This window comes from Phytophthora cinnamomi (assembly GCF_018691715.1).
Source record: "Phytophthora cinnamomi strain GKB4 chromosome Unknown Contig53, whole genome shotgun sequence".
Taxonomy (NCBI): Eukaryota; Oomycota; class Peronosporomycetes; order Peronosporales; family Peronosporaceae; genus Phytophthora; species Phytophthora cinnamomi.
This window is the reverse complement of record NW_027150986.1, coordinates 3,355,563-3,379,825: the sequence shown is the minus strand read 5'-3', so window position 1 is coordinate 3,379,825 and position 24,263 is coordinate 3,355,563. Positions and strand designations below refer to the sequence as shown.

The window sequence follows — 24,263 nt, the reverse complement described above, 5'->3', positions numbered from 1 at the left end:
CCGCGGTCCCGCCGCTGCTGCCATTGCTGCTGCCAGTGCTCACGACGATGTTTGTGCCCACCAGCAACGAGCGGTCGTCCATCTAACCAGCCCGACGTGACGCCCACGCCGTTCGCATCGCGCTCCAGCACGTTCCCGCTCGTATAAGGGCCGCTCGGCACATCCACATTGTTGCCCACGTTCGACGCAGCCCTCGATACGTCCACGTTGCCGTCCGCGCTCGACACATCACTCGTCTGGCCAGCGCTCACGACTAACCTGCCACGGCCGACGCTCTTCAGCGTCGCACTGTTGATGTTGCGCATGGTCTTCGCCGGGCTCAGCACGAAACCTTGATGGACGTTGCTTCGTCCGTGCCCATGCTGTCATTGCCGGTTTTGTACAATGTATCAGCGCCCGCAGCAGCATTGGTGCTATTGCGGATACATCAATCAACTACGTGCTCGAGCCCATGGGGTCGCTGTCACTGGATGAATCGACTTGACTATGCTTTCGTTTATCCCGTCTGAATCGATTTTTTTTTATATTGACTTGGAATTTGCGTACCATTTTCCCACGAATTATGCCATATTTGAAAGCATGTTAGACTGTTTCCATCTTCAACACGGCGAACTAGATTGCACAGTGCAACACGTCCACCGAATGCAACATCGCAAGCCATGCACACGTACGTCGTTTCCGAACTCTTTCCTGTGCTCATGGCGGAACACACTTTGCAGGAATATTGACGCCGTTTTTTTTCGTTTTGTTTTTCACTCGGTAGCGCTCCGTCACTTGAGTCATCATGTGTGATTCTGATCTCAACGGCTGGCTAAGCAAATTCTCGCCGAGCATGTTTGACTCGAAATCCGCAGGCTCTAACGCAAGAAGTTCTTTATGAAGCAGCCTCATATAATTTGCATGGGTTGTAATTTTCTCTCCACGCTGTCGCTGAACAAATTTATGAACAATAAATCCATTCGTAATTGCCATATCGACCAAACCAAGAAAACGTTGCTTGTAATACTTTCGCATCGCCACAGTCTTTTGGATCGAATATCGCTTGAGACGGATCTGGTCGTGTACATCTACCCCTCCATCCCACGGAGGTACTCAGGAACGATAGAGGGGCATCGCACGGCAGACATGCTCCCATCTTTTTCCGTTCGTAATACTGTAGTTGGCACCGTGCTGCAACATGTGGCCAGCATATTTACTGGACTTGAGTCCATCCAGGATAACGCGATAAGTTCTGGGTGCTCCTTGGCTTGGGCGATTCGGTATGTGCCCCGCGGGATAGTCTTGGGGCGTTTTTTTCTGCGTATATTAAATAGATTTGCACCAACCAAGACGGTTCGTTCGAACTGTTCCAACGTGATAATGGCCCAAGGACAACATCTTCAACGAGAGATCAACAGAGGAATAAACGTTGTCCGTGACAATCAAACGTTTGGGTGGCTGCCCTCGTAGGACCTTCGTAATATTCCGCACCACAGCAACAGGTCCAACGTTTTTCTTGGCAACCTTTGCTTTTTCGCAATACACTTCGACCCTGCATGACAACACAAAGTTTCGTCAGACAAAAATGTAGTGGAATATAGATATAAATAATCATATCTTACCGAGCGCAATACGCTGTCTGCGAACAGCACGCCATATCGAATTGTGCTCCCCATTTGTTGGGTCTCTCTTTGTTGTACACTCTTAGCGGGTTGAAGCGGCTCTTGTTCGGCATCATGCCCTCGTCAAAGGAAATACCTTTACCTTAACGGTATCCTCGGCGAAACGCTGTCTCGACAGTTCGCAAAATGGGGCGAATTTTCCATGCCTTGTCATGCAGCGCATTAAGGCACTCGTTGTTGTTGAAATGAATGAAGCGTGTGATCTCTTCGTACCGGGCGCGCTTCATATAACGGCCCCAGGTGCCACGCGGAAGGGCGCCATCTTCGTTGGATGACCAATGCTTTGCGACCCCATCGCGCGTCGGGCAAAGTGTGCGACTAATTAGAAAACCGATCAGACGGCAAAACTCATGAGGCTGGAAGCGCTTGTGACACATCAGCTTAGCTGCTATGGTCTCCAAAGTCGGAACGGCAATACTAGGATCGTTTTGTTGCGCACACAGCATACGTCTTCGTTTTTCCTCTGCCATCGCTGGAATACTCTGCATACGGTATCGGTTGGATTTATCAGCCACCAATAACCACATTTGCTTGGGGAGACAGTAGAAAAATAACCCGAGTGGTGAGTCTGCAAAGGCGACTGCAGAGTGTGTTGGGCCCCAGGGCCCACTGTAAAAATCGTCAGCAGCATCTACTGCTAATTGCCCTGTTATATATAAAAAAATAGTGAGTTCACCAAACGTCTCAACTGAGAATGTTACAACAAACATACCTGAGTGCTCCGAGTCGTACAGCTCCCACCCTGAATCGGCGATAGCTCTTAGGTCTTCGTCTGGGACAAAAGCGCTTATACTCTCATCATCTTCCTCGCTGTCCGTCGAGTCAACGTCGTCAACATATCTCCACTCTCCCGTCTCGGCATCTGAATCAATACCTGGCTGCTCTTCTGAGCCATAGCCCACATCGATGGCCTCAGCACTTAGATTGATATCATCGTCCGACACTGGATGCAACATTGGTACAGCACGCATCGTGTCCATGAAACTATCCTGGTCGTACGGGGCCAGCTCATCTTTGCATATTGATTCGTTTGATCCATGCTGTTCTTCGGAATCTGCAACAAGGAGTGATTCCGAAGCCGTCTTCCTTTTGCGTGTTGTCTGCCTTGCCCGTGTCGGTACGTCTGACGCTGAAGACGCCTTCGCTCTGCGTGCGGGGTTCCTTGCTCTCGTCATAGCTGGTGCTGATGCGCTTGCACCTGTCGATGACTCCCTAGTCGTAGCCTTCCTCGCTCGCGTTATAACTGGTGAAGACGCGGCTGCAACCGTCACCGTCTTTAGTCTGCACACAGTCTTCCCCGCCCGTGTCGTCTCATGGCTCGCCTCACCACTGCGTTTTTTCGATCGTGTCACCACTGACAGAGGCGCAGTTGTCGCCGCCGACACCCCCTTTCTTCGTTTTACCACTCTCGATGATTTTCCCATTCTCGTTGGTGGAGCGGCTGCTGCTTCTGCCTCTCGGTCAGCTGCTATCGCACTGGTTTGATCGGTCAGCGTCTTCGTGAGTGACGTCAGTGCTACTTGCTGCACTGCAGTCGGCGCTGTCTCCTCCGTTACCGCGATCAATTGCTGCGCCGAAGCCGCTGGCGACGTTGTTGCTGCCGGCCATGCTTCAGCTGACAGCGTTGCCACCATTGCCTGTGATGTCTCAGTCGCGGGCGACGCTGTTCCAGCTGGTCCTGCTGCAACCGGCGCTGGCTCCTCCGTCGCAGCCCTCACTCGCGGCGCCCACGCCGCTAGCGACGCTGCTGTTGCTGTCAACACTTCCGTCGGCACTGTCTCCTCTGTTGATGCCCTCACCTGTGGCGCTCCTGCGGCTGGTCTCGCGGCTGTCTCCCCCGGGGAAGCCGCTGCCGGACGCTCGGCTGTTCGGTGTTTTCTCCTCTGCGGATAGCGCCGCGGCTGCGGCCTGTGGCGCTCGCCTCATGCTGTTAGTGGCGGCGGCGCACTTCCTAAATACCTCGAGGCTTTTATATATGTTTTTGTTGTTCTCTGGAAGCACCTAACCGCAGTTTTGTTTTGCCGTAGAAGTTCTTATACGCGGTTAGTATGACTTGATGGAAAGCCCACCTAGCATTATTCAAGACAGAGAATGGAATTTTACTTATTCCGTACAATACAGAATACGGGGTCGAAAGGGTTAAGATCTTTGCATTTTGACTTGGTTGTCTTTGCGTAGTTACTGTCCGTTCCGTCCTAACATCTACCCAGCAGCTTAGCCGTCCCTCCCAGGGCGACTCGCGACACGTGGTGGAGAAGCAGGGTACTGGCTTCGCTGTGAAGTTGGACATCGGCAGTAGTGGTCAAGTCTTCGTCGAGCGTCGTGGGGATCTCCATCTGGTTCTCTGTAGGATTGGCAGCCACACTTTGGAATAGCGCTTGGGCTCGCACCGGGTCGGTTTGTTTGGTCGGCAATCGCGCTTTGGAATAGCGTTTGAGGCTCGCGACTAGTTTGTTTGGAGGCTCGACACTCGACAAGACAAGTTAAGCGTTTGGTATTGGTTTGAACCGTCTGGGGTTTGTGGTCGGCACGCTCGGTGCTCTGGTGAATCTGAAAGTGGGAACGGCACGCTCGGTACCTGGATAATCTGAAATTGTGAACGGCACGCTCGGTGCCTTGGAGAATCTGACATCTGGAACGGCTTGGTGCCGCTGAAGTTTGATCGGAGTTTGAAGTTCGAAGAATATGGTTGGTTTTGGAGACGAAGGAGAGACCGCGGAGCACCGGAGTGTGCAAGAAGAAGTGGCGCGCCTGGAGGCTGAACGGCTTCGCAGGACGCAAGGTACGGGAGAGACGACGTCGGATCGACTGGGAGAGCAGCGTCCACGGTCGTCCGGCGATGCGGGAAGAACGGATGCGACGGCTCCGGTGACTACTGCCGCCGGTCACGAGACGATGCGCCAAGAGATGATGGGAGATCTCTGGGCTGACGAAGAAGACGATGAATTCAAGGACGCCGACGACGGGCGTGAAGATGATGACGCTCGGGCCGTGCAGGAGCCCGAGGTGAAGACGGAGCCGGTGCCCCACCCCGATGAGCAGCAGGAGGTCGACGCCGGACGGACGGATGAAGCCGTGTCCGTTACGGATCAGAACTGGCCAAGTGAATACGGCTATGACTACGGAGTGTTCCAAGGGTATAGCGTCTTACCCGCGCAACCGTACTACGTGGAGCCTGTGAAAGAAGAAACCCCGGAAGTGCCAAGGCGAAGACCGAGTGCGTTCATCCCGATGTACACGGGGACAGAGAGGCGTCAGCAAAACCGTCCCGTGTTTGGTTGAAGTGTTCAACATGGAAGCTACGGTGGATGGGGTGCGGCAGTGAAGCCGGCAGCCAAAATGCCCCCCCGTGAAAATTGAACCTGGGAAAACTGTGAAGACCGTGCCTGGGAAGCCGATGAAGCCGGTCACCCACGCTTCGGCCCCGGTCCCCAGTGCAGGAAGCCCCTCGCCTGGTAGATCGATGCCCTCGCAGATGCCAAGTGGTGGAGTGAACCGTTCTGTGATGAACCGATCGGTTGCGCGGAGCGCGTACGATCTATCGTCTATGGTCTCTAATGTGACGAAAGTGCTACCTGGGTTCTACTCGGACACCGCGACGACGCAGAAGGCGCGTGACTTCTAGGAGCTGTTCGAAGCCCGCACGGCTCACCTGCCTGACCCAACTCGGTTGCTGGTGTTCCGATAGAAGATCAAAGGGCGACCTGCAGAACGGTGGTGAAACAACTCTACTATTAAGACTTCCGCTACGCTGAAGGTACGGTTTCACAACCAATTCCAAAGCCGTACGTCGGATGAACTCTGGGAATGGTTGCAGATCACGAAGCGTGAACGCAGGGAGTCAGTCGAGGAATGGGGAGACCGTGTTTCGGACCTCTGTGACTCGCTGGATAATCCGAACCCGCAGATGCGGTACCAGTTATTCCAGCGCGGGCTGCGCAACAAGCGTATGCTGGCCACGTTTGACTCTGGTCCTGCGCGTGACATTCCGGAGGCCTGTGAGTGGCTATTGGCGAAAGAATTATCTCGTCCCATCGAAGAAGACAACGAGTTCAGCGAGGAGAAGACCTCGAGCACTGGCGGAGCCTCCGCGACGACGGGGACCGCGGCCTCACTGGACGCGTTGACGGAGCAGATGAAGTCGTTCATGGCGCAGCAGCAGCTGATGCAAAGCTGATGCAAAGCCACTGGCAGCAGTCGCACTCGCTGTGGGATCACATGCCGAATGTTTCAGCAATTACGTCATGTCCTGGAGCCGGAGGGAACGGTTCGCCTGGGAACGGTCATCCCACCCGAGGGATACGGATGGGGGCTGACTCCCGTACGCAAGAAGGAGTACCTGTGTGCGGACGGTGTGGCTATGGTGGGCATTCACGTGAGACCTGCCGTAGGCAGACGATGTCGTGCAACCGGAGCGGCGGGTACGGTCACGTCTCGGTGGAATGCGAATTTGGTCCTGTGGACAGTAACCCTGGAGTTCAAAGTGCGACCGCTGGGAAAGGTGGCCGAGGCATGATGCGGTGCCATTTCTGCAATGAAGAAGGCCACATGGTAAGTGCGTGCCCTGTTATCGAGACCCTTCGGAGCGTATCGCTTAATCTGCCTCAGAGGGCTGGGCAAGCAACGCCGAGCCAGTGACGAGGGCGAGAGGAAGGGGAGGAGCGAGTCACTCCTTCCTCTTGTCTAGTAAATGGTTCGAAAGGCGGTAACCGTGACCGTGACGTTAAAGTCGGAACGGTTCCTGCTATGAATGTTTGCGTGGTTTTATCAAGGGAGCAGACTCGGACGGTGCCTGTTATGCGTGAAGCTTCAGGTGGAGAAAAGAAGAAAAAGAAAGTTGGGTTGAAGATGATCGGAACGGAAGAAGAAGGTGATAATGCTGTGGTGAACTTCGGGGAGAAGGAGGTTGAGAGGGTCTACAAATTGGTCGCGTCAGCACCTGTCAATGAAGCAGTAGACGGTGTTGACGACGGCTCGGTTACGTCCGGTGAAGAAGTGCCCGGAACACGGGCGAATGTGCTTGAAGTGAAGGCCTCATCGTTGGTGTCTGCCGAGGAGCCCGCAAAGGGCCTCGACAACGAGCAAGAGTGTGGGAGCAAGATGACGACATCAGAAGAGGACGCGATGCCTCTGGACGGCTGGGAGGACGAAGAGTATGATGTGTCGGATAGCTTGTTTGCGGCGTGGACGGTGGAAGAAACCGTGACTGCCAAAGAAGTCACGAAGGGAACGGTACACCCCGAACCGAAGCCAGGTTTGGGGCACGATCGGCTGTTCTCGGACGAGGAACTGGACGCGATGTAGCAGTGCGAACCTGGCCAAGAAGCAGCAGTTTTGGCGGGAACGGAAGTCAGGACTGAGACCGAGGAACGACAAGGAACTTGAAGACCGGTTGTTTCCATTAGACACAGTGGAACTACAGCGGCATGTGACTAAGAACGCGGAGACTCAGGAGGAACCGTCTTCGGAAGAGCTGGCACGGTTCCTGGGTGTCTCGATGGAAGAACTAGAACGGACGCGACCAGCGTCGTCTGAATCTCATGGGTCGCCTGAATATTGGCAAGACCAGAACGGAGATATGCTCGAGAAATCCGAGGAAGCCAAATGAACGAATCGTGACTTTAGTAACCCGGTAGCGAGTGTCACGCAAGGTGGTTGTGCCGTGGCGAGAGATCTCGGGGAGCCGTCCCGTTGTTTCGAGGAGAAGGGCGTAACCATGCCCGACTCGGAGACGTCGAGCCACGACGAGGGTACGGTGGTCAGAGACACTGCAACAATGGAGTCCGTAGTTCAGGAGAACATCGCGAGCCTTCTGGAGGACCGAGTCGAAGAGATCTCCGTGGAAGAGGTCGATCCTGGTCCTGTCGTGGGCAGTGTGCGTCATGTTGATCCAAAGATCCTGAGATCTATCGCTCGTCAAGCTGTGTGCCGAACTTTGAAGAAGGTCCTAGACTATGGAGACCACAGAGACGGTTTGGAGAACCTCGAGAACGGTGAAGGAGGCACGGATGAGGTGCCCCCGTTGAGGGACAAAGTACCTCCGTGTGATGAAGATTGGCTCAGTTGGCATGCCGACCGCATTGGAAAGCAGTATGGAGTAAGCGAACGCTATGATGAAGACGTGAGGACACAAATCAAAGTCTATTTCGATGAAAATGCTGGGCAAATCTGGAAGAAACTATGGTATCGCCGTGGTCGATCGCGGACGGCAAGTGCTAAACGACGCCGTCGCCGGCTACCTGCGAAGTTGGAATGTTTGGGCTTCGCTTCACTGTTTAAACCATACGCCATGATTCTGGACGACAAGGAGCTTTTCCCGGAACATGACGCGAACATCGAGCGTAGAATTCGGAAGGGGACGGTCGTGGCGTGCACCTCAGTCATCCCCGAGTCAGCGTTCGGACCTCTGCCGGAGGCGTCGAGCGAGAAAATGGCATCCGAGTGTAAGGAGACTAAAGGTGGGTCCGTGGTGGCTACGTCTGAGGAACACGTGAAGAATGTCGGCGAGAAGGTGAAAGCAACCAAGCCGGACATCCCGCCCGACAAAAACGAAGGTATGGTGACCGACTTCTCTGAGCCAAAGTTGTCGCTCGAACAGAGGGAACTGTTCCAGGCTGAGCTGGACGGTTTCCCCGCGATGTTTGTGGAGTTAAAGAAACCTGGACGGACGGACCTGCTGCGATTTGAGATTGATGCTGGTGCCAGCACACCTATCGAACAGCAACCGTGCCGTGACTCGCTGAAGGAGGGTACATGGAGATTTCGGATCGTCACTTTGAGGTACATCACAAGCCTGGTATTTCGATGGGGCATGTGGACGGGTTGTCCTGATTGCAAATGGACTCTGTGGCAACTCTGACGATGCATGCCGTGCTGAATCCGGAAGACACGGGCGAGAACGTGCTTCCGTCTTCAGTCGGGGAGCAACCCGAAGGAGGGAACGTTGGAGAATCAAGGAACGGTTGCGTGCGATGGGATACGGTCCCTGGGACTCAAGAAGGGAAAGATTGAAAATGGCATCGTGTGTTTGTTTTGAATTTGAAAAATACATGGCGGACTGCCGAGCGCCGATGAAAGGCGTTCGAATCTACCTGGGCGATGCCCATATCGTGTTTGAGGTCCGTGGTGAAATGGAAGACGGCTTACGGCGAAGGACCGGTACACCGAGTGGCTTCAAGACGACAGCAAGCGGATCGCCTGATTGAGGTGTTTTGGCGTACTGGCAGGTGTATTGGTGAGAGGAAACCGGTGAGGGCGCTCAGTGGTTTGCGAGCTCAGCAACACGCGCTACGTGCGAAGAGGCGAGAGAGTGCTAAGGATATTCGAGTGTTCGGAGAGAAGAGCGCTCGACGAGGACGTCGGGTTTTCAGTCTGGGAGCGTGTCTCGAGTAGGACCGTTAGCAACCGTCTCGGGTACGGAGACGACCGCCCTTTCAAGAGTGATCGTACTACCTGTGATCAGATTCGAGAGAATCAGCTGTGGGAAGATGATCTGACCGAGCAGTCATCGGACTTTGGAGAAGACTAGCTGGCGACGCGGCGGTTTCGCGAGGCGCCTGACCCCGATCGAAGCGCCGGAGCGTTCGGCGACTGGACGCCGGCGAAGGCGACGGAATGGAGGTCGCGTGTGCTGCCGTGGCTCAAGGCTGGAGTACGGCCAAGACCAAGGAAGGAGGGGTGTGAAGAACCCAGGAAGGGTGTGTGGAACCCGGGCGAGAAGACAAAGAAGGTTGAAGTCGGCGTACGCGCCGACGACTGAGAGTGGGAAGGAAGCGTGCGCGCGGTGTGAGCTGTGCTGTGCGAGGTAAGTCAGTCAGTCGTGAATTTGCGCCGTGGAAGCAACAAGTTAAGATCTTTGCATTTTGACTTGGTTGTCTTTGCGTAGTTACTGTCCGTTCCGCCCTAACTTCAACCCAGCAGCTTAGCCGTCCCTCCCAGGGCGACTCGCGACACGATTATCTGAGGGACGGTGCAGAGACGTTATAGAGACAGCAAAATGACGGCGTCCCTCATCCACTTCCGAAAATAAAAGTTACTGCGATTGGCTAATACCAAGTGCGCCTTACAATAGACCTCGAGGTCAGAAGCTGCCTACCCTGCACGGTAGGGCCTAGTTGCCCAATGTAGTGGGTCTAACTTGACTCACTACTTTAGCTTACACGTTGCGCAACGTGTATGAGGAAGCGTAAGTACTTAGTAATTACTTAGGTTAATTATATTTGAGTACACAAATATAAGTTAACTTAGACAAGACTCCAAGTAGCTAGTTTAAGGTAAAATGAGAACTGTATTGTTTGTAAATTGATCTTCCTCTAAAATCTGCTAAAAACTGTTTATCATCTATGAAAGGGTTGGCAGCGGCTGGCTGTCAGAGCCCCGCTAGTATGCATGTCTCTGATTGGTAGAAAGATGCTGCTTTCTACCAATAGGATCTTTTGGGTGTGTGTGTGGACCACTCACTGTGGTGGTCCACTTCAATGTATCCATCGGTGTGTCTTACACCAATGTGAGGAAGTATCCAAAACGTTTAACAGATAACCTATCTGTTAAATTCACAAGTGGCTTGCAGCCACTTGTACGTGTAACCCCGTTACACCATCCCCCCTTATAAGGTTAGACGCGCGGGGTCCCCGCACGTCAATCTTTGGAATTGACCATTCGTCAATTCTCCGCGTTTGGAGAAGAAATCCGCGCTCATTCAACGATGAGCGCGCCTCAGAAGAAGTCCGCAAAGTCGATGGGGAGTCATCTCTCCATCGACGACTACTTCGAACGCCAGAAGGCGAAGTACGGTGACGTCGTCGACTTCGACGACGACGATGAAGACATGGAGGGCGAGGAGGACTCGCCCTCAAAGCGTAAAGACTCAGTGTCGAGCGAATCGCTCGACCCTCACGCCAAGAACGTTCGCCCGCGTGAAGGGGGACGAATCGGACGCTTCGAGTTCGAAGCGTTCGCGTACTGAGAGTGATACCCCACTCGCTTCAGCTGGGGCTCTCAGTACTCCGCGCGCTGCTGCTGCAGCGCGTGATGTTAAAGCTCAAGGCTCTCCGCGTGCTGCGCCTGCAGCGCGCGATCCGTGGATGCCGTCCGCATCCGAGATTGCGGACCGGTTTGGGAACTCGGTACCTCCGAATGAGGTGCCGCTGTACGTATGCAGCGCCATCAAAGATGACGCTGTGGCTGCCGAGCTGCACTTTGATGCGGAAACGCATCAAAGGCGCGATTACTACATCGGATTCTTTCATGAGCTCCGATGGTTTCAAAGCAAGAAGACCTCTTCTCGCAGCAAAGTGCCCGAATGGCAGGCACTTTGTCAAAGCTGGAACGCCTTTGTTGAGAACTTCAACAAGAGGCCGAGTGCTTACCGTGATCGGATTAAGCAAGCGCGTGATCGCTTCGAGACGTACTCGAAGCGTGGAAAGCTGGAGCAACTTCATGTTGCTGCTGAGGAGGCAAATGTGCCGTGCGCTGTGCCCGAGGGCTTTCAGTGCACAAGGTGCTTTCCAGGCGCGGTCCGCTTGAGCGACCGCGACCTGAACGGGTACACGTCGTTCCGTGTGCCCGAAAGTCTCAAAGAGCTCCGTGCTAAGTTCTTAGCACGTGAGGGTTCGGGCGCTGGCGATGATCGCAGCGCTCGCTCTACTTCCGCTGTGCCAGTGCGTACTGCTCCTCGTACGCCCTCACCATTTCCGGAACGTCCTCCAGCAAGACGTTCCGCGGCTCCCATGTATCTCGATGGGGAGGAAATCCTCTCCAACGAATACGAAAACGAGCCCCTTGAGGGTTCGTATTCGGGATACTATGGTCAACAATCCGCTCAACAATCCAGCGGGTTGAGCCGCGGGCGTCACGGATCGGCGGTGGCGGGGGTGGGAACACGCCCCGGGTATGATCAGCCCCGGGCTGATCAGTATGCGCCTCTCCACGACCGGGTGACCGTCGTGGAGCGTCTTCAGGGCGCTGAGTTCGCCGCCCTAAAACAGGAGCTGGCGAACCAGAAGGCCCAAGTCGCGGCGGTCTCGCAGACCGCCTCGAATATCCAGGTCGAGCTGGGGACCCAGATGAAGGGGTTGCTCCAGCGCGTCCGCGCGCTGGAGGAGAGGTTGCTCGTCGCCGAGGCCAAGTCCTCCGCTTCTGCCTCGGCTCCTGCCGAGGCTTCGGGTCAGCCGAGCTAGATGGCTCGTGCTGCCGGTATGGCTTCAGCCGTCCGACGTAAAAGGTCGGATGGAGGCGCATGCTAGACGGTATGTCTAGCGTGTATGCGTTGCCGTGCCGTGCCAACACAGTGAACGGCCCGATGAAGCGCGGAGCAAGCTTGCTTGCTCCGAAATCCGAAACTGCATGTCTAGGCAGGTTTTGTGTTGCTAACAAGACTAATGAACCAACTTTAAATTCATTTTTGTTGCCTCTGCCCGCATTGTCTGCGTTCAGCTTCTGTTGATCAACAGAAGCTGCTATAGTGTCTTGGACAAACCGAATCACGGCTTGTCTTTTGGTGATGAAACTGATTGCATCCGAGCTGAAGTCATTCAGCTCGCTCTCCGCTAGAGGCCCGGCCTCTGCGTGGTTCTTTGCGGTGTCTGCGCCCTGCGCAGACCCGTGGTCGTTGGCCATGTTGTTGGGGGAGTCTGCGCCCTGCGCAGACTCATGTGGTTTGTCCATTGTTGCAGCTGACACTGTGCAAGTATCAGCGGTTTTCTGCGGCTGCTGTATTGCAGTCGTAGATCCTCCCCCATTTAAAGTGGGAGCCATCACTCCGAGTAAACTCGGTAGGCGTGGATGCCGCATGGCATTCACGTAGAACGGTGTATGCCCGGTCGAGGCATGCACTGAGTTGTTGATGGCAAACTCTGCCATCGATAGGCACTCGCTCCAGTATTGGAACGAGTGAGCGTAGCTCTTCAACATATCGACGAGCACGCGATTCACGCGCTCGGTTTGACCGTCCGTCTGCGGATGGTCCGCAGTCGACATTGAAAGCTGGCTCCCAAGAAGTGTAAACACTTCTTGCCACAGGTGCGCTGTGAAGCGCGGGTCTCTGTCCGACACGATGTCGGACGGCATGCCATGGTGTTTGAACACCATGTCGACGAGCAGACGGGCCGTCTGCTTCGCGGTCACCTCTGCTGGCACCGCAGCAAGATGTACCATCTTGCTGAAACGGTCTACAAAGACCACAACACCGGTGTTCCCTCCGCTGTCCGGGGGAAGACCAAAGATGAAGTCCAAAGACATGGACTTCCAACACTCCGACGGAGTCGGTAGTGATTGCAATGGAGCCTGCGCGAATGGCGCAGGCTTTACGCGTTGGCATACCTCGCAAGCACGGATGTACTTGCGCACCCACTTATACTGGTGGTGCCAGTAGAAGTCGCGCGTGAGAAGGACGTAAGTCTTCTCACGTCCGAGATGTCCCGCAGTCGGGGCATCATGGTACTCGTACATGATCCTGAGTCGCAGGTCATGGTCATTTGGCACGACAACGCGATCCGCGTTGTCGTCGACTGCATTGTAAAGCAGTAGTCCGTCGTGCACACGAAAGCGGTGTGCACGCGCTCGAAGGTGCTTGGGCAGTTTCTGACGGGACTTGTCAGAAGGCGCTGTGCCATAGGCCAGCAAGAGCTTCGCGTCCGCGTCGTGCGCGTACGCGGCCTTCACATCATCCAACAGAGATGATGTGGGTTTGCTCGATCGCATGGCGTCAATGGCATTGACGTCAACAGCTTCTGCATAGTCCGGCCGACGTGATAACGCGTCGGCCACCACGTTCAGTCTTCCGGGTTTGTATTCGACCCGGAAGTTATACTCCGCAAAGAATGAGAGCCATCTCGCCATTCTTTGTGAAATGTGTGGCGACTTCACTGCGGTACGCAGTGAAGCATGGTCGGTGTAGACGACAAATGGTCTACTCCCAAGCAAATACACTCGGAACTTTGCGAGTGCGTACTTCATGGCAAGGAGTTCCTTGTCATACACCGGATAGTTGCGCTCAGCTGGCTTCAGCTGACGCGATTGGTAGTAGACGACACGATCACGGCCTTCGTGATCGTGCTGCATCAATGCGCATCCGATCGCGAAATCGGATGCGTCACACACTACGTGAAATGGGCGATCTTGGTCAGCCACTGCCAAGATCGGCGCCTCAGTCAAGCCCCGCTTGACTGCATCGAATGCCTTTTGGCAATCGAGTGTCTATTCCACACAGCTTCTTTCTTAAGAAGCTGTGACAGCGGGCGGATCTTGCCCGCGTAATCCTCCACGTACTTGCACAAGTACGTGGCTGCCGAAGGAACTGCCTCAGTTCCTTGACACTTGAAGGCGTTGGCCATTCATTTATCACTCTGACCTTTTCCGGGTCAGGGCGAACACCATTCTTCCCTACGAGACACCCGAGGACGGGTATCTCGCTCGCCCCGAAGATACACTTCTTCAGGTTCGCGTAGAGCTTATGCTTTCGCATAAGCTCAAGTAGCTGCCGGAGATGCACCCTGTGCATCTCTACGTCGAGTCTTCCCGTCCACAGCCCGGCTGTGGATGAATACATCATCGAAGTAGCTCGGTGCGAAGTCGCGCACCGAGCGCAACAAGTGCGTCACGCACCTGTTGAAAGTCGCAGGGGCATTCTTAAGCCCCTGTGGCATTACTAGCCATTCCCAGAGCATGCCGCTTGGCGTGCTCACTGCCGTGAGAGGGATATCGCTCTCACGCATTAGGATTTGATAAAATCCATCTCGCAAGTCGAGAGCACTGTAAACGGTGCTCCCGGCCATCGAATCGATGATAACATCTTTTCGTGGTATCGGCGTCTGCGCCGGTACCGTCGCATCGTTCAGCTTGTTGTAAGCATGAACGATGCGCCATCCGCCCTGTGGCTTCTTGACACAGAACGTCGGAGCACTGTGCGGGGACTTTGATTCCCGCACTTGTCCTGCTTTACGACGACTTTCAAAGAAGTCGTCGATCGCTTTCACTTGCTCTCGCGGCAGTGGCCACTGCCGCGTGACACAGTACTTCGTGCCCGGCACGAGATCAATCTCGTGCTGAATGCCCTTATCCTGCGGAAGCTCCGCAGGAATGTCTTCCGGGAGTACGTCTTTGTACTCCCTCAGCAATTCGTAATAGGGACTCGACTTCAGCGAGTCCCAACCTTGTTCCTCGAAGCGCTCTCGCTTCGTCTTCGCACTGAGAGTGTCTCACTCTCAGTGGTACTTCCCATGAAGAGCTGCCTCAGCTCTTCGCTCTCGCTCGCCGTTCTTTCGCTGTCCGAAAGAACGCAGACTTGCTCGATGCGTCCATCGTGCAAGTCGCGCGTGAAGCGCTTCCAGCTCATGGCTGGAAGCGAAGTCAACTCCGACGCCGTCGTCGGAGGACTAGCGAGTTCCATGTCACGATACTGGAATCCAGTATCGGTGCGCGTCAAGACGCTTAGCGTCTTGACATTCGGCGTCACCGCCGCAGTCTGCCCAGCAGACTGCTCTTGTTGCGTCTCGGTCCCGGACCGAGACTTGCGCAGCGTTTTCCGCTTGCGCCGTCTTCTTGTTGTGCGGAGCCCGGCTCCGCACAGTTGTTCTTCTGGTCCAGGCCCGGCCGCGGACAGTCGTTCGCCGGCGGACCCTGTCCGCGGGCGCGCGGTATCAAGCCTGGCTTGACCGCATTTTCCTTCGTGCAGCCCGGCTGCACGGTAATGTGTCCCTTCGCCGGCAGACCCTGTCTGCGGGCGCGCGATATCAAGCCCGGCTTGATCGCATGGCGCTTCGTCGTGCAGCCCGGCTGCACGACAGCATGCAAATTGCGTCAGTGCGGTACGTTTGCAACCGTCCGCACTGTTTGCAGCGTCAACTCCCGGAGTTGACACGCCTTCGTCACCTCGACGCCAATCATTGGCGGAGCCCCTCATGACCGAGGGTGCGTCGGCTCCCGGAGCCGACGCGTCGTTGTCGACCTGACCGCTTCGGGTCAGGGACTGTCCCTACACGCTTGAACGTGGGTGTTGGTTCCCGGAACCAACACATCTTTTTTCTTCCGACGTCGGCAGCATTGCCGACGTGGGTCTCACTTGTGCGCGCCCTCGCGCACTTCCTGGGCACTCCGGGACAGCAGCATAAAGCGCTGTCTCGACTGGTGAGCCGCGCGCACCTGCTGGTGCGCGCGCTGCGGTAACAGGGCCATCGCTCTCTGTTCCGCTATCGCGTCCGAAGCGCACGAGCGTGCGCTTCTTCCAGTCTATTACCGGATCATGCCGTGCAAGCCACGGCATGCCCATTACTACGTCGAATTTATCGTCCAGGTCCAGGACGATAAAGTGTTCGACAAACACTCGTTGTTTGTACGAGAAGCGCACGTTCACGACGCGCTTCTCGGTCTTCACGATGGCACCTGTTGCCAGTCGTACCTCCAGAAGACTTCGAGGTGTATCTACCTCCTCGAAGTCAAGTCTTGACAGGCTTCGTAGTCGAACAAAGTTGTTCGACGCGCCTGAGTCTACCAATGCTCGAAGAGAGTCACTCGCTCTCTTCGAGTAAACCTTCAAGATGACTAGGTTTGGCCTGTCATCTTGTTTCTTGCAGTGAGAGCTGGTCTCACTGGGGGCTGCAGTCCTCAGTGTCGCGTGCCCGATGTCGGCACGCGCGACTGCATTACCAGTAGGGCGCCCCGCGCCTACTGGATGTTCGCGTTTTTTGTTGGTCCGCGGCGATGCCTAGCATCGCCACGACGGCCACCTCCAGGGGGCATGGGAGCTGTGCACTCCCGTGCAAAGTGACCGATCCTTCCGCAACGGAAGCATCGCACGTTACCTCCCTGCTGCTGGTAACCAGCAGTTGTTGCGCTCGAGAGGTCCATTGGTTCCGGACCTCCCGTCCTCGCTACCGGGCGTGGTTGCGGCCTCGGCACGTTTACATGGAGTTTAGCCTGCCGCAGGCTAAACTCCTCTTGCGTGGCAAGAGTGATCGCAGCTTCGAGAGTACTCGGGTACTCTCGGAAGAGATAGGTCTTCACAGGCCCATCTCTAAGTCCTTTCATGAACGTGACGACCTTGGTCGCCTCGTCAATCGGGTTAGTCACGATATTTGATACCAAATATCGTGCGCGCTGCGCGTAAGCATGGACATCATGCTTACCCTGCTGAAGGTCGAGGAACTCCGCCCTCGACCGGAACTCGTTTTGCGGGGGCTCAAACGCTTGTTTGAGCTCCTCTTTGAATACTTCGTACGTGCTGAAGCACGTAGGATCGGAGAGTCGGCGTCCATACGCCCAACTCCTTGCGCGTCCACCAAGGCAGGACATGGCGAACGCGACCTTCGACAGCGGGTCGACGATGCGTCGAGCCGCTATGGCTGTGTCGAGTTCGACAAGCCATCGGAGGAGAGGCTCGCCCTCTCTTCCCACGTAATTGCTTACGCTCAACTTTAATGGTTGAGCACGCGGTGTCGTCCCTGACGACGCCGTCACTGAGGAAGCAGCGTCACGCTGCTCCTTCATGATGAACCCCAGAGCAACACCATGTTGCTCCGTCGGCGATAGCGTACGCAGCATTGTAGCTATCGCCGCTTCTCCAATGACTGTTGACAGTCGTTGGAGGGCCTCCCACTCTGGGTCAGACAGGTGGGGGCAGTCAGCGCGTGCAACATGCGTTGCAGGCGTGTTGGAGCTCTCCATGGGCACCTCCGTGCTCATGTGGTTCTCGGCTCCGCGTTCGTACACCGCGTACGAACGTCAAGCAGTCGGTCGTTGGACGGACTACAAAGTGCTACCAGGTGTAGTGGGTCTAACTTGACTCACTACTTTAGCTTACACGTTGCGCAACGTGTATGAGGAAGCGTAAGTACTTAGTAATTGCTTAGGTTAATTATATTTGAGTACACAAATATAAGTTAACTTAGACAAGACTCCAAGTAGCTAGTTTAAGGTAAAATGAGAACTGTATTGTTTGTAAATTGATCTTCCTCTAAAATCTGCTAAAAACTGTTTATCATCTATGAAAGGGTTGGCAGCGGCTGGCTGTCAGAGCCCCGCTAGTATGCATGTCTCTGATTGGTAGAAAGATGCTGCTTTCTACCAATAGGATCTTTTGGGTGTGTGTGTGGACCACTCACTGTGGTGGTCCACTTCAATGTATCCATCGGTGTGTCTTACACCAATGTGAGGAAGTATCCAAAACGTTTAACAGATAACCTATCTGTTAAATTCACAAGTGGCTTGCAGCCACTTGTACGTGTAACCCCGTTACACCCAAGCACAACCTTTGTTCCCGTTTCCGCCTGCTACTGATTGAGAGCACCATGACGATGTCACGAGCTCAGCTACTCCATTTATTCCACTACGGCTAGCACAATACGAAAGATTCCGAGTTGGACGATGGGATTCTGATTAAATGGGCAGATCGTGATTTTCGTGCAGTGAAAGTGACGGTAAAATTTAGTACCCGGTACCCAAGCGCCTGGAAGTTGTTCAAAATGGTGTGGTCCGCGTCTTCATCTTCGTCACTATTAGGCAATGGATCGAAGTGATGACGCGCGCGCTCGCTCGCGCGTAAACTCTCCAGCTCCTGGAGCTGTAAGAAACCCCGACGAGCATTGCGCCTCTCTTCCGAGGCTTCCTCGGGACGAAGAGAGCTCGAAGTCGGGCCAGAGCGGGCTGAAGAAAGCGAGGATCGGGTGCTGGGAGTGGAGCGAGCCATGATGATCGGTAGCGAGATGGGATTTTGAAGAATGACATGCAGCGACTGAGTGAAAAGCAGAGATAATTCGCGCGATTCGTGCACGCACGAAGGAGACGACCAAGTGAACGACTGATCATATCTTCTCAGCTCTTTCAATTGGTCACCTCTCGGCCGAGAGATGAATACCCTAAAATGTCGCACCTTCGTTTTCCCTCTCGCCGCGTAGTTGTCAAATTCTGATTTGGAGGTCTAATATATGCGGGAATAATGACATCGGCGTTGCGGTACGCGCACGAGAATGTTTGTTTGCTTGATATTCTCAGAAATGACTACAGATCTGACATATTGGCCGTCTTCGGCACCACACGTGATCTGGCCAGCAACCTCGCTGCATGGCGCCGCAGCTCGACGAGGAGCGCCTGCAGCAGGCAGAACCTGCGTGGTGGTGGCGCAGCGCCAGCGGCCACCCGGCCGCCATGCGCGCCATCACCTGCAACGAGACGGAACTGCTGAGCGCAGCCGTGCTCTGCGCCGCGCTGTCTCGGACCAAAGCGGGGCCGTCGGCGTCTGATGCGCTGGCCAATGCCCGCGCCGCCCGTGAGCTGGAGATGCACGTGCGCAAGTCGCCGCTGCCGCACAGTCTGCAGCTGCCGGTGCTCGAGTTCACGGCCGACTACGTGCTCGTGGAGTCGGATGGAGCTGTCATCTGCGCCATGCGAGCGACGAGCCCGGGCGACATTGTGCAGGCCGTGGTGGGCTCAGCCGTGCCGCTCTCGCAGCCGTTCGTGCACCGCTTCGGCGGGTCTCGCGTGCACGCGCCGTTCTGGAAGCGCGCGCAGCGATTGGACGTCGAGAAACTCTATGGGGAAGCGCAACGAGTAGATAAAGTGCTGCTGCTCTGTGGACACTCCATCGGCGGCAGTATCGCCCAGCTGGCGTTCTGTGAGCTCGTGTTCACTGGTTTACCGAAGAGCGTGCGAGAGATCCTTGAAAAAATCGACGAGGAGCAACCGAAAGCTGACAGCAACGAGCACAGTCACAAGGAAAAACATTTCCGAAAGCACAAGAAACAGAAGAATGAGCCCACTGGGTGGATGAGGAAAGTGGGGAATAATGACTGCGAGAGGGCGCTTCGAAACCTTCCGGTGGCAATGGCGGTTGGCTTTGGTGCACCGTATGCTGGCAACGATGCCTTGGCAGCATTCTTGCAGCCACTGGGGATGGACGATCGCGTGGTGAACTTTGTCAACGAATTTGATTGCATTCCTGGAATTTTGAATATTGCGCACTCGGCCGCTATGCTCGCCAAAACGACAGAGCGACTGGTAACTATTGCGAAGGCAACAAAAGCACTGCTCAACCTACTACCAGCGCCAATGCAGCAGCACCTTGTCGATATGGCAAAGGGTGCTGGCACAGCAGCAGTTCCTAGCGCTACGTCGGCGTACTTGTCCATGAGCATCACAATGCTGCAAAAAACGTTTGACAAACTTCGTGAATTCAACATAGTGAAGGCAGTGGATTATCGATACGCGCCATGTGGAACCTATATCATGATGGCGAAGGAAAGCGCAGAATTCAATATTTTCTCGGAGCCGATGCAGATTCGAAAAGCGCTAGGGGAGGACGGAGACGAAGCTACCACAGGACTTACTGGCAATTCTATTTTGCAGCACATGATGAGTGCTTATGTTGATGCTATTGCACGGCGGTCTAGGTCCATCCAGATTAATGCGACCATGAACCATTACGAGCGCCTGGGAGTAGCTCGAAATGCGAATGACCGGGAAATTCGTAGGTCGTACAGATCTCTCGCACTGCGGTGGCACCCGGATCGGATTAGGCACGGATCACTAACAGATCAGCAAAAGGAGATGGCTGAAGATATTTTCAAGTTGCTGGCCGAGTCCTACGAAGTACTATCGAATAAAGAGAGCCGCCGGGCCTACGATGCGTACCTGAACAGACCACCCAGTCGCAGAGAGGAGTTTATGCATTATGGTACCGTCGATGGTATAACTCTTGACGAGGCAATTTCCACGTTCAAGGATGCTGTCGACAATATCTCCAGTTCATTACACCGCGTGACTGGTCGTTTCAGCTCGTCAAGTTCGACCACGGTTGGACATCATCTTCAACACAATGCAGGCAAGTCACCGGCAACAACAGCTGCACCCTGTGGGCACTGTACGGGACCGAGTGGAAGTCACCTTTCAACTAGCAACCTTCCCGACAATGCTTCGAGCGGGGTGGCTATAGTTCCTGATTCTACGGGATCAAGTCAGCATGTGTCAAATACTGGGGTATCAATGACGTCAACAGCGACTCCTACCTCGTCGACAGGTTTTTCAACCTCCACCTCGGAAATGTCTGCTGTTCTCGACAAAACGGGGAATATCGTGACAAGTAACAATGCTGAAATCTCCGCTCAAGCAGTCGACACACGAAGCAGCAGTGACAGTATCAGTTCCAAGTCGACGAGTACAAGCTTAAAAACCGTCTCAGTTGTTGGGGGTGCTGTGGCCGTCGCTGCAAGCGTGGCTATAATCGTGAGCGCGTGGTCACAGTTTTCCGAAGCTTCTAGAAAGAAACGGCAGGCCGCAACCGTGCGTGAGATGTCCGGTGACTGCTTGGTGCTGCTTCTGGAGGATCGTAAGGCAGTTCAACAACGCCAAAGACGAACTCCCAGCATTGAGGCATTACAGCAGTCCAAGGCCCGACAGATCAAGGCGTTTGCAATTGCTAGCACTCCAGCCGATTGCGGGAGCAAGGATCCTGGTGAAAGCGGGTTGTACCTTACCAAAGAGGCTCAAAACGCCATCGTGGAGTTAACTCAGCAAGACCAAGAGCAAGATCAAGACGATAAGCTTATTGAAGAATTCTTCGATTGTTCAGCTGAAGATGAAAATGCAGCAGTTGAGGCGATGGCAGAAGAAGAATTCTTCGATTGCGTGGAACTAACTCAAGAAGTTGACCAGCATTTTGCGAAGAAACATGAAAAGCTGCTTCACCCGCACGGGAAGTCAAAGCTTTGTGTGATATTCCCGCGAGGTTCTAAGGTAGTTACTCCATTCGGACTCGGGATCGTCGAAGATTGGCGAGAGAATACGACAGCAGCAGCAATTCGCTTCGATGACGATTCTCTTCGCTACGTCGATAAAAAGGAGATCACGCGTGGTGCATTTATGGCTCTGGAGTTGGCAAATGATGTGGTGGAGAAAAGACGAGCAGAATTAGCAGAGCGCGTGATCACGAAGTATAGTCTCGAAGAAAGTAAAACCGGGGACCAGATTACAAGTGTGGCTCTTGCTGGTGCAGGAGGAGCTGTCGATAGTGGCCTTCGCGCAGCTGGTGGGCTGGCACTAGCTAATGGAGTGGCAAGATCTGGAACTGCTCTTGGCGGAATGGTAGCAGCCCCTTTAGCTGTTGCGTCCATTCTTGTCGACATCGGAAAAGAATTTTATGACTACCGCAAGAAACACACTGAGCGAAAGGAGCTTGGGGTGTTGTCGTCGACAAGTGAGCGGCTAATGCGACGGGATTTTCGCTTGAAAACTGGGGAGGTCGTTGTAAGCCGCACTACCGCTGCTGCAGGTGCCGGACTTGGCGCGTACGGGGTAGCGTCAGCGATGACAATGTGGGCTGCTGCCGGTGTTGCTACGGGACCTATTGGGATTGTGGCGGCGACAAGTGCTGCCGTTGTAGGTGGCGTTGCAGGTTACTTTGGTGGCGCCAAGGTGTACTCGTTATCAACTGCCTCGTACTTCAAGAGCCAAAAGCATGCAAAGGAGCACATTGACCGATTGGAGCTAGGTGCGCGTGTCTTGTTTGAGGAACATGACCCCACAGGAACCGGCGAGATTTCGAAGGAGGCTTGTCTCTCCATCATGGAAAAGCTGTATGAAATATCAGGAGATACATCAGACTTCGCGTACGAGGCTTCCGTTGAAGCGATTAAAGATCCCAGTTTTGAAGGACCGGTGACGTGGCGTATGTTCTGGATCTGGGTAAGTACGGAGGCAGCGCGATCACTTAAAAGCCTCGAGAATCAGGCATCAAAGCCGACGCACCAAGCTGAACGTGAAGGTGAAAGAAAGCGGGACAAGGTCCTCCGAAAACTTAAGGAAGCGAAACAAAAGCATGAAAAGCATTATCCAAGCGAAATGAAAGTTACCAACGCAACCTCGAAGAGGGCAAGTCTCGAAGAAGTGGAAAAAGAGATTCATGCCCGAGCGGCCTTTGCTCCTGTCCACCCCGGCGAAGAAGATAACCTCGATGAGGTAAAGGCGACGGTCGAGGCTCTCGTTCATAGCCGTCATCTGACGGCCGGGCAGGCATTTTCGCTCTGCTCCCAGCTGGACTCGAGTGACCCTGTTGAGCAGGTGTCAGCCCGAGAAATCATTGCAGCTCTTCACGCGGAGCTAGCCGATCCGGAGCCTGAATCTGAAAACCCTGACAGCTTCGACAAACTATTTCCTGCTGTGAAGAGTGCCGCGAAGGTGGAGGAAAAAAGCCAAACAGGCAGTCCAGCCCCGCTGTCAGTGACAGTGAAGACTACTCAGATCGTGTCATCGCAGTCGGCAGCCTTGACCAAGCTGCCCCCTCTGGCTCGTTCTGCTGATGAGAAGAAAAAAGGATCGAAGTCGCCACAGGTCGACCCACGACTCGACGTCATGTGCTCGTTGATGTCCACCGATGGGCTCAAGAAGTTCCTCGAGTCGCAGTATATCGTTCCAGAAGACGAAACAATGACACGCCACGAGGACCTGCACTGCCTAGCGCTCGCTTCAGCAGTGCCACCGGCTTCGTCAAGCAATAACCAAGAGGACAAGAAGGCTTCAAAGTAAGTAAATAAGTAGCCATGTGCATCAAGTAGCGTTAAGGCACAGTACGTGAGCGGTAATGAAATTCACGCCTGTTGCGGAGTGATCTCCCACACCTCGATGTCGGCAGCAACGTAGTGAGGATGGTATTCCGTCGTGTCGATCACCCGCAGCGAGAACTTTCGGGCCTGCATGAGCTCCCAGAACCTGTGCTTGGGCTGAAAGTGCTGGTAGTGACGATGCTCATACGAAATGAGGATGCACGTGCGAGGCCCACTGAGCGTGACCAGAGCCTCCACGAGAGGCTCGATCGGGTACAGCCGTGGCAAAATGCAGTCCGACACCAGGATGAGGTCTGGGTAGGACTCCTCGGGCGACGAGATGAGGCTCTCCGAAGGAGGCTGGCCCCACTCGTACTCCTCCACATCCACAGCAACGTGGTTGTTGATGACGCCGTCCTGCCGCGCCAGCTCGGCGTTCTCCCGCATGATGAAGCGGACGTTGCCCATGTCGGTCAGCACCACTCTTCCAGCTGGAAGCAGCATCGCGGCGGCGATGCCCACCGCACCCGTGCCGCTGCCAAGCTCCAGCACGAACGGGTTGTCGGAATCCGCCAGCGCCCGCGGGTTGCGAGCGACTCGTTGCTCCAGGTGCTTCAAGAGCACGCAGGCTGCAGGCCACACAGTGAGGCCCGTGCCGAAGCCGTTGAGCTCCCCCTGCAGCACCTGCTTGATGCGCAGTGGCCTGCCGCCCACTGTCGCCTGGAAATACGGCGCCATGGAGTAGGCGTCGCGCCACGCCAGCGTCTGCCAGGCCGCTACGCCCGCGGCCTCCTTGCCATTGCCGCAGCGCTCTGGCAGTGTAGCGCGCCGCACTTCCCCGTGCGCTTGAAGATCTTTCGGGCCTTCACCAGCGGAATCTGAGACCGCTTTGCTCTGCTGCTGCTGGACCTTGTGCTGCACGCCCTGCCGCAGCAGCTGCATGAACTTCTTCCTGTCCTCGGTGTCGGCCATCGCGCAGTGTCGGGGATGCCTGGGAGGGTCCGATAGACCTCGAGCGAGCGAGCAAGGCGTCGTCGATTGAACTTCTCCAAGGAGCAGAAATGGGGGTCGAGAT

General features: G+C 55.0%; 3 protein-coding genes across 3 annotated transcripts; 2 read left to right on the top strand and 1 right to left on the bottom strand.

The window, feature by feature from the left end:
• Positions 1-659: 659 nt before the first annotated feature.
• On the top strand, positions 660-20,412 carry IUM83_00987 (Chaperone protein DnaJ; the record flags this gene model as incomplete). The annotated part of the gene is made up of 4 exons (XM_067924814.1): positions 660-667; positions 18,551-18,608; positions 18,705-20,325; positions 20,396-20,412. 4 exons carry the CDS (start codon positions 660-662, stop codon positions 20,410-20,412), a joined length of 1,704 nt encoding a protein of 567 aa, XP_067789341.1.
• Positions 20,413-22,487: 2,075 nt separating this feature from the next.
• IUM83_00986 (Chaperone protein DnaJ) lies at positions 22,488-23,171 on the top strand (the record flags this gene model as incomplete). The annotated part of the gene is made up of 1 exon (XM_067924813.1): positions 22,488-23,171. The coding sequence occupies one exon, from the start codon at positions 22,488-22,490 to the stop codon at positions 23,169-23,171; it is 684 nt and encodes a 227-aa protein (XP_067789342.1).
• A 62-nt stretch (positions 23,172-23,233) lies between these two features.
• On the bottom strand, positions 23,234-24,160 carry IUM83_00985 (lysine methyltransferase METTL21D protein; the record flags this gene model as incomplete). Its single annotated transcript, XM_067924812.1, has 1 exon — positions 23,234-24,160. One exon carries the CDS (start codon positions 24,158-24,160, stop codon positions 23,234-23,236), a length of 927 nt encoding a protein of 308 aa, XP_067789343.1.
• Between the last annotated feature and the right edge of the window lie 103 nt (positions 24,161-24,263).